Source organism: Neltuma alba, unplaced genomic scaffold, assembly GCF_004799145.2.
Source record: "Neltuma alba isolate B1F8T4 unplaced genomic scaffold, ASM479914v2 tig00012381_pilon, whole genome shotgun sequence".
NCBI classification, from domain to species: Eukaryota; Viridiplantae; Streptophyta; class Magnoliopsida; order Fabales; family Fabaceae; genus Neltuma; species Neltuma alba.
Window position 1 is genome coordinate 2,494 of NW_021636879.1, and position 10,951 is coordinate 13,444.

Sequence of the window (10,951 nt, forward strand, 5' to 3'; positions counted from 1 at the left end):
TTGAGGCCAGCAGATCGATCTACACAGAGAACCTCCCTGGGGTCCAGATGAACAGTTTCCTGGAGTAGTACTGGTCTTATGAATTACTAAACTAGGCCATTATTGGACCCTATTTGACCCATATTCTCAATGTCTTTGCCTTAATTTCTTGCTTAAGCTAGTAGCAAAATCAAACGAGAAATGATTTTCAATTATGGGGGTAGAGGGAGCAATTAAGGGCTATTATATACCCAATTAATTACTTCCATTTAGCCAAGGGAGGAATTGAGAGAGGATGGATAGCTGAGGCTATCATATAGCGATTTTTAAGTTTCAGTGTTCAAAGCCTTAACTTTCACCGGATTGATTATGCAAGTGCCCAGTTGTGATTGGATCAGCGTTCTCACCACCAGGTCAAGACAAAAAAACCAAACGTCATAATGAAAGCAAATGAATGATGTGCTTGCAAGTTTCCTCGGTGGCATAGTATACCTAGTGAGAATGTAGTTCTCACGCCCTGAACAGTAATCCCAAATCAAACAGAGAGAGACGAAGCATGAGTTCAGCCAGAAAATGAAAGGCTTTTGGAGCTATCTATATACTTTCGCGTTTCACGGTTACACAAGTATGAGTTAAGGTTGATATATAGGAAAAGAGGAGCAAAGTTAACCAGAGCTTGTAGGTTCAGTTCATCGAGCTCTTTCGATCTACACGCAATTGAACAAAGGAAAAAGAACAAACAGTTGGTGATTGACCTAGCTAGCTGGTAACCAACAAGAGTGCTATACATTTATGGATATGCAGTTATGCATATATATATATATATATTATATATATTATAGTTCCAATAGGTTAATTTTGACCGGGGGGGTCGATTCCGTCAGTCTGAGAAGATCGCCAAGAGTATGTGACTTATATAAGGCCGTAATCACAATTAATTTTCTTGAAACCAAAAATAGATCGTAGTGGGAAAAGGTAGAAGAAAAAAGTTATCAAAATGATTGAATTAAAATACTATACTGTCGTAGTAGTAACAGTAGCACTACCTGTACCTGTTCCTGAGGCAGCAGCAACACATCCACCTCCGCTAACAGTGGCGTCAACACCGTCAGCACCACCGCTTGCGGCACTAGCAGCAGTGCCATCTTTACTCTCGCCGTCGCCACCACTGCCAGTATTCCCTGCGGACGTGTTGACATCCACCTTAGTTGCGGTAACCGTAGGCCTTTTTCGCTTCTTCTTCTCATAAGGAATCCCTCTGGCCTTGGCTTGCCCTTCCCTGACTTCTCTCAGGTAAATTCTCACGGCTTTCGCCCCGAACGGGTTCGACTCCGGCCGTCCACCGTTCTCCTCGTAGGCCGCTCTCAGTCGTCCGATCAGGGCGTCGAGGCTCCCCCACGCCTGCTTCAGCGGGCACGCGCAAGGTGCTGGGGGGTTCGGGTGGCCAAAATAGGGGCACCCAGCTATGTGGACCTTGGTCTTTCCGAATTGGTCTAAGTACTTCAAGAACTCGATCACATGAGCTCCACTACAGCGCGCCAACGTCAATGGCGGCTTGTGGTTCCTCAGGTACTGCAAGAAGGTGTTCCAGTCCCGTCGCTTCTGCGACTCGTAGCGACTCGGTGGCGCGGGCGATGATGAGCCCTCGGCTTGAGGGGCAGCGGTGGTGGTACTCCCCGACGGATCCTCCGTGCTGTTAGGATCGGATGCACCGGGGCCGGAACCTCCTGATGCTGATTCCATGATGAGATCAACGAATTTTTCGGTGGAGCTAGTTGGCAGTTGAATGTTGAATGTTGAAGATATATAAGAAGGGAGGGGTTTTTGTTTTAGGTTTAGGTTTAAGGAAGAGAGGACGAAGAAGAAGAGGAAGTAGAGAAGGGGAAATTGAAAAGGGAAGGCTCTGGTGATGGGACGTAAAAAGCATAAGATGAATGAATGAAAGAGACACGCTCTGATGCAAAGCTCAGCTCAGATTAACGAGAGAGAGAGAGAGAGAGGGAGAGAGAGGTGTTGAATGGTGTTACTGTATATGCAATTTCACATGGTGGTGGGCCCTTGGGGACGCGACGCCTTCACTGTTCATTACTGGCTTCCCTCCACTCTCTATCACCCTCGTGCTTCTCACTCGCCCCAAAACTTCATTGCATGCTACAAAGTACAATATAATTCAAATAAATTCTCGATGTATTTTTTCTACATACAATCTCAATTATATTCTTAATATATAATTTTGAAAAATAATGAAATTAAAAATACTTGTTTATGGGGGTGACAATGAAATAGGTAAATTCGTTGGCAAAAAAAAAAAAGAGGCGAAGTCCAGGTGAAAATATTCTGAGGAAGTCATGCTCCTTTTTAATTAATTATTTAGCTTCGTAGATATGAATGCATGGTTGAAAGATTTATCGCCCCTTTTTCTTCGGGTTATTATTTTTTAATCCTTAACTATTGCTGGTTTTACAAAAATTTTTCATTTTACGAAAATCTTCTCGTAGTAGATTGAGACGAAAATTTAATATTATTATTCATATAATAAAGAAGAAGAACTTTAAAGGACATCAAAAGTCAAATATAACATATAATTGAGGCGAAAGAAATAATTTTTTTTGTCTGTCCTTGGATTCTCCCCTCGTTATTTTGGCAGAATGTAATGGTCAAATCTTTTTACCCCTCGTTTGATTTTGCCTTGTGATGACTTACATCTGTTTTAATTATAAGATTTTATTTATAAATTATAAATAAATTAAAAAATATAATTAATGAGACTAAAAATTAATTATCTTTTAATTTTATATTTTATTCGACAAAATTATAAAAATTAGAACATCTACTTTGGTGCATATCAAGATATTAATTGTATATCTGCAGTGTGCAACATGCGGTAAAGACATACTTGTATTTATGGGCATGTAATACTATATCGGTACTTAATATAAGATCAATTGATTAATTTAGAGATATTAAAAAAACTGAATAATGACTTTTTATAATATGTATTTTTATGATCTTTTTAAATACTTATACATATCATTAGATTATATATCAATTTATAAATAGGTAAATTAATTTTAAAAATGATAATATAAATAATTTAAAATAATTTATTTAGCTTTCTTAATCTTTAGTCTTGTATTAATGACAAGAGGTATTAATATTTTAAATATTGATATTAATTAAATGTTCAACTTGACGCGTGATTTCACATATAACAAATCCAAATTCAAATAACACAGTGAAAGAATACATAAAAATAAGAATATTTTAAAAAAAATTAAAGGAATTGAAGCTGGTAGCAGACGAATAAAGAAAGATCAATAAGAATGTTTGCATTTTTCCCCTTATTATTTGATTCTTTCCAGCAAATGGACAGAACATGATCTGTAAATCTAAACTCGTGAGCAAGAGAAATTAACATATATTAGAGACTGTTTGGGTGACTCTTAAAATCATAGTTTGGGAGGCAAACTATAGTTTGTTGGAATGTCACCTAAACATATTAATTTTGATGGCATAATCTGAAACCATGATTTTGGAACCCAAAACCATAGTTTTAGGAGAAGTGAGTCCATTATATTTCTGGCTCAAATTGGAGAGTATGATTGTGCCTGTCAAATAAATCTCACAATAATATGACTTTAACATCCATCAATTAATTTTTTATAAACATATTATCTTATATCTTATAATATATATACCCATATTAATTATTCATTAATTATATTATCTTATGTATTATTAATTATGTTAGTAAAAAATATATAATTAACAATTTTATTCCTTCAAATTAAAATATATCATAAAATCTATCTTTTATGTAATTATCATATTAACTTATGTCTTTTTTAGTAATTTATATATATATTAATGTTTCTAATAACAACTATCTAAACACTTTCACTTCTCAGAATCACTTTTTCAAAAATCTATTCTGACAAAATTTATTTCCCCAAAATCTATTCTCCAGAAGCTATTTTCAGACTATAGTTTATTTCATTCCATCCAAACACCCCTAAGCAAAATACACAACACACTAAAATAATTCAAAACGCATAATGTTAAATAATAATTAATTTTTATTTTTAATTTTTATATAGTGTGTTGTACTATATATACGTAATCTCTTATTGAATATGAAAAGACGTTGGAAATAAAAAGCCATCTATGTTTGTGTACTTTATTTATTATGTGTTCGGCAATCAAATGATGAAAGGAAGAATTTTTTACAGGAAACCTATTTTCATATTTCGCTCTGGCATTGCCCTATCTCTCTTTTTTTTTTTCTCTTAAATTAATAATAATGATGATGATAAAGGCCCCCACCCTAATATTTTCAATATTATCTCCTCACATATCCATTCTGATAATATAATGTATATATTCAACACTTTAATAACACACACACACACCACACTATTTAAATTACAGACGTCTTTCCCCGCAGATTCTTTGTAAATATTGTATAATTTGTGATATAATTTATATTTTATAAGAAAAATTAATTTCATTTGGATTTATCTCAGCTTTCTTCTTTCTTCGTGACATAGTATTATTTAAATTTTTCTTACACATGATCAAAATATACTAGCCAAACAACCAAAATTCAAGGGCGATTGAGCTACTAATAATGGTTATTAATTCCAAGTTGAACCACCTGTGCACTGTCACGGGTTTAAAATCTTGAAAAAGATTCTCTGGAATCATCTTCTTATGATCTCATTAATTTTCAACCAAATCATCGTAGAAAACAATAGCTGGAATACACTTTCGAGCACTCATCGATCATCATTCACCAAACAAAAATACCAACAAAGTTAGTCAATATAATTATAAAATGTTAGCCACAAAATAATCAAGTGGAAAAAAATATATATGAATGATATTTTACTCTTTATCTCGCCATAGATAACAATTATTTCTTGAGCAAGAATATTATACTGCCTAGTAATTAATCAAAGAAATCGGTCAATCCAGATCATTTTTATTCAGTTTTAATTTAGCCATGTTAAATGTATTAATGTTGGCCTCATGCATTGTAAATAAATTTATTGTCTTTGCCATGAATAGTGTTACTTATTGAAGCTTTTGTATTACATATAAATAGTAAATTTACATTTTTCTTCTCCTTTATTATTTTTCCAATTACAATTTTTTTTAAAAAAAAAAACCCACGAATTAAAAATCACTCCTTCTACTTTTGCCCTGTTATTGAAATGAGGAAGCATGCAAAAATAATACGACAAAACTGTAGTAGTATATCACTGAGGCAAAAAAAGAATGAAAGGTGAAAAACAAAACAGGTAATTATGTGATCAATTTAATAAGCAGTGATTGGTTGTACCAATCCAATTAGGGGAACCCTAAATACCCTCCTCACATCATCGTCCGCGTCACACCCACTTCCTTCCTTGCCATCTATATATGCCTCAGCTTTCTATCAATGGAGATACCCTGAGTCTCCCTCAAAATTGATGTCTACTGTTGTTTTTATAATCATATCACGCGCATATACATTATGCTGGTGGGCACGAGTGACTAATGAGTGAATTGAACATTATTTAGATCTCGTCGGAAATATAAAATTTATTTTGTAGTATAATTTATGTTATAAAATAAGTTTTACAAAGTATTTAATTCTTCTCTCAAACACACCTTTTATCCAGTTAGTGAGTGAAGTTATAAACTGACTTGAGGGACTAACTATATATGTGTCTGCTTGCTATCAAGATAAGGCCCATTCGTCCCTTGCTTTATTGTTCCTTTCCGCTTATAATTACCTCATAAATAATTATCATCTGTTTTGGGGCTTGGATTTGGTCTGAGCTTATTTACGAAAGATATATATCATCAATCAATCGATATCCCAATTGGATTGGCTTTTACTTTTGATTAGGAACATGGCATGGCCATGGAACATATTGTACGTACGATTCATTAAAATAGCAGTCACCCCTTGTGACTTTATAGTACAAACATTACTCGAGTATTTTTTTCTGTTGTCTATGTTATGTACCTATGAAAAAGAACACGAACGTACGTGTCCTGATGAACTCATGATAATAATTAATTGGGAAAATTACACTCAGGTCCCACAGAGCATAATTAATATCAAAAAGGTCCCTCGAAATCGCAAAATGATTCTGAAGTCCCCAGGGACCTGTGTGTAATTAATTCTAATTGTGAAATTATGTAGTTACCCCTGTTAATTTGAATCTATTTACAACCTCAACAGTGACTGTTAACAACCCGAGAAGAGGTGGTTAACAACCTCAACAACGCCCCTGGTATTTCACAGAGTGAGTTGTCATGAGCACTGCCGAGGTTGTCAATCACGTCTTCTCGGGTTGTTAACAGCCACTGTTGAGATTGTAAACGAATTGCTGCAATAAAATTAGAACCTATTTACAACATCAACAGTGGCTGTTAACAACCCGAGAAGAGGTGGTTAACAACCTCAATAATGCCCCTGGCATTCCACAGAGTGAGTTGTCATGAGCACTGCCGAGGTTGTCAATCATGTCTTCTCGGGTTGTTAACAGCCATTGTTGAGATTGTAAACGAATTGTTGCAATAAAATTAACAGGGGTAAGTAGGTAATTTCACAATTAGAATTAATTACACACAGGTCCCTGGGAACTTCAGAATCATTTTGTGATTTCATGGGACCTTTTTGATATTAATTGTGCTCTGTGGGATCTGAGTGTAATTTTCTCTAATTAATTCAGAATCCAAGTCCAAGATTTGGGAAATCACAAAAATACAAACTTGTCACCATTTGATTTGAACTTTGAGTGCTCCAGAATCCTCTGAGAATTCGAAGCTTGAAAAACTTGGATCGAAATCGAATATTCTCTTTTCTTCCTTTATCATCTCCATGAGATGGAGATCGCATCCTGCATATTTTGCAATAGCCACAAATAATTATGGGCAAGGCATGAATTTGGGACACTAATTATTATTCGAGCTTAATGTTTAGTCTAATCGATATGGGTACCAACTTTGTCTGGTAAGCAATATTCTTCATATCAGTTTCATTTCACATGAATTTATATATATGTGACAAGAATTGATATATTGCTTGCACGCATCAATTATTCTATTACCATTATTTTACGATAATGTTCATATTTTAAAAACATAGGTGTGGTTCTCTGATGCATTGTCGAGAATAAAATCATTGGAAATATTATCACAAAAATCATAATATCCCTAGACCATACAAATATATACAAATTAAGTTCATTGAAAAGATTCAGTGCTGGAGTATCAAGTATTATTTGTTAACTGGGTGCTTTATTTTGTAAACCAGTAATTAGTTTTGGCAGCAACAAAATTATACTGAGCAATATTTTCACAAGAAGCTGAAGCAATTGTTCATAGATAATCAAGGTCATACATGAAAAAGGTAAAACTTAAACAACTAAAAAAGTTAAAAGCAAATATAACTAGCTATAATAAACACATCAATTATAAGATCTATAAGAAATCACATTACTCATGTATCATGAAATTCTTCAGGCTTTCTGTACAGTGTACAACAAGTCCTGAATCTAATTAAATAATCATAAAAAAAGTACGAATATCAGTAAATTACCATATATTATAGAACCAGCTAGTTATGAAGGAAGACGTACAATTATGTGTTGGTGGTGCAAAGAGATTGAAGAAGGGTTCGAATTAATGTATACAGATGTGGCAGTGGTCACGGGGATGTCCTAACTACCAATGAACTTGGGTAGTGAGATTCCTCTCACTAGCTATTCAATAAATCTACCCACATAGAATATATATATATATATATATATTTATATATATATATATATAAAATATAGCTGGCTCATCAAAATTTAAAGCCTGGCTTCTTGATTTTTGTGAATTAATTAAATCTACACGGATATTCCTTAATTAGAAAATTAAACGTAGACTTGCACGGAGTTTAAAACATAATTTATACTACCTTCTCTCCTTAATATAAAATCCTGTTTGACTTTTATTTTGATCCTAAATATAAGACCCCAATCTACTTTGTCTTTCATATTTATACATTTTTTTCTAAAGTACCCCTTCTAATAATAAAAGTTTAGTCAATACACTTGATTAGCAAGGATATTTTAAAAAAGACAACACCTATTTAGGACAAATAACTAACTCAACTTACTTTTTTAACCTCTTCAAATTAGTCAACTGGCTCTTATAATTAAGACCGGAGATAGCATATTGTAATTGAACAGTACTATCAATGACACTCATATAATGTGAACCCGTTTGGAATAGCTTATAAGTAGTTTTCAATTATAATTTATGAAATACAGAGTAAATATTACGGAGAAGTTTTGTCTCGATTTACTTGAAATGTCTTTATAAGAGATTTCAATCGTGATGACAAACAGGCATGTATGTGTATTTGCTGGTTGAGGGAAAGAAGACAAAAACGGACTATAGCAAGCTATAGCAAGTTGGTTATCGATGTAAATTGTGTATGAAGTACTATAGTTACTAGAATTAATTGAAATATGTAAATATGTTAATAACAAATTTATATCAGAAGCGACTGTATCACCTCTTTGACTGGCCCCTAAAAGCGTTTTAGAGAATATATTATGCGCCTCCAAAATTGGAGTCTTGGTAAAAGGAAAAAAAACTTTTTTTTTTGGGAAAAAAATGAAGAAATTGTTATTTTATTAATGGGATGCTATGTGCTAAGCCTGACACCTCTCGTTAATATTCTTCATCGAATAGGTTCGATTTGTTCGCAGACTAACGTACTTAAGATAATGTTGGATGTCAATCTCAGTACCCCACAAGAGTCACAGCAACTATATATATATATATATATATATAAATATATAAATAAAGACACACACATATGTGATTTTTCATAAGTACGATGCCCCACCGGTTGAGATTCCTTCTCATTATTCATCCTTGAAGTAATCAAAAGCTGGGATAGCCAATCCTACAATGACCCTTAAGACTGAAATATCAAATATATATTATATAACAGAAAAATGCAGGTTTGCCCCTAAAAAAGGAGGAGGAGGAGGAGGAGCACAGCTTGAGCTGCGTTTGAACTTGTTAGAAAAGCATGAACAAGAAAGAAAACTAGTGTGTACGATGTTTTAATTTTTCAATAAAATTTCGAATTATGTGATAATATTTTCATGTAAGATTCGATTTTAATTATATGACTGTTTTCCCCCCCAAAAAATACGTATTATTTTGTTTGAAAGTTTCATATCAAGTACGTATTCAAAATACACTTAAATTACGTTGAAATGGAAATTAGTAGTCGGGTTAGGTTGCGATTTAGATAGATTTTGACGTATTGATGATAAACCATAGGCCTAGTTTTAATCTCCTAGCTTGGCTGATATAATTAACAATAATCAGCGATTCAGCTGACCTGTCTTAGTGCGGTTTAATCAAACTTCCAAGCAAGGAAACATGAAAATAAAGAAAATAGTTGAAACAATTTTCCTAAGCTTGCTAAGGGATTTTTTTTCCCAAAAAAGGAAGCCGTATCAAGTGAAATTATTAAAAAAATACACATGTACACGCATCACGGCTTCATATATATCTAGAATAGCTAACTATATATTTTCAGGAATCAGTTTCAGTGCTTATCACTTTGACGAGCACTATAAACTCATCAGATCTGAATCTTTCATATTTCATTTGGATGGTCTAGATTTGATTTTTTTTATTTTTATTTATTCAAAATAATTATTTTAATATGTATATAATTTAAAATAAAGATAATCTCTTAACTATTATTCTTTCAACAACAATAATCTTTTCTATTTAAAAATAATTAATTAAATATTTTAAATATGAACTGTTCAAATCATATATAAATTATCTACATTTGATGAGTTTAGGATGCTCACCAAGGTGATGAGTATTGAAACTGGTTCCATATTTTCGTACACCAATTTTACACGCATCAGCTTGTGTGTGATAAGGCAAATTTCATGATCAAACAGGTCTTTTGTTGAAGAATGATCTTGACAAGATTAATATAATTATATATGCAAGCAACTTATTGTGTGTGCACACCGCATCTTTAATTAAAATTTATTACGTGAATTCATTTTATGAGAACAGTATTTTATGCTTAGTAAGTCTGTTTTAGCTTGACCAATCAGTAGCAAGTATAGCTTTTCAAATTGTAGAGTGCGTAGAACTGATATTGGATGAATTGGCAGCGTTCTCACGTCGTTTGTGACAGTACCGGCATCCGCCAAAAGAAAAGCACGTTGCTATCTTACCATTGCACGTTATTATAATATTCTCATACAATGATAATGATGCCTTTCACACGCGAGAACCGACGATCTCTTTGTACTTTCCCATATCTTTTGCGTTGCCAAATGACTTTCAGCTTCCCCTTCACTTCCTAAGTCATCACAGCCTTCAAATTTTGTCTCTTGTCTTTGTACTGTTCGGGATTTTGGATGACACTCGTATTCTTTCATGGATGATATATATGTACACAATTGAAGGAAATTCAAATGCATCTTTCAAAATTCTTTCATAGATTAATGAGAATTGTGTTTAATAAAATGAGTTAGTCCCTCAAAATACGGTGAATCGTTGTTCGGATCTTTATTAAAAGTGTTAACATTTACTATTGAATAGCGTCTTAAACGTACTTTTAATCGAAAGATACTTGTACTTAATTTTAAACAAAACTCCAATTGTTATGTTATTTTTTATTTAAAATTTTAATAATAAGCATTTAAAACGAACAAGAAATGTTAGCCAGTTGGATGAATGCATGGAATCAATCTTGCGAACTGCAAGACGATGATGGGCTATCATTGAACAGGGGGCGATCTGAGACCATATATCACAAAGCTACGAAGCGAGGGTTGTTGCCATGTTGGCACTGGACGAGCATAGTATGAAGGAGTTAAAATCGCAAATAGTATCAATAAGGATTGAATCTAACAAAAATGATTAATTTCTCATA

At 33.3% G+C, this 10,951-nt stretch overlaps 1 protein-coding gene across 1 annotated transcript; it reads right to left on the minus strand.

The window, feature by feature from the left end:
- Positions 1 to 993: 993 nt before the first annotated feature.
- On the minus strand, positions 994 to 1,766 carry LOC114726531 (protein LIGHT-DEPENDENT SHORT HYPOCOTYLS 6-like). The gene has a single exon (XM_028913137.1). It carries the CDS (start codon positions 1,720 to 1,722, stop codon positions 994 to 996), a length of 729 nt encoding a protein of 242 aa, XP_028768970.1. The 5' UTR covers positions 1,723 to 1,766.
- Positions 1,767 to 10,951: the final 9,185 nt, after the last annotated feature.

Bases quoted from the DNA above. Each gene is read 5' to 3' on its own strand.
- LOC114726531 (XM_028913137.1), bottom strand. From the start codon at position 1,722: ATGGAATCAGCATCAGGAGGTTCCGGCCCCGGTGCATCCGATCCTAAC.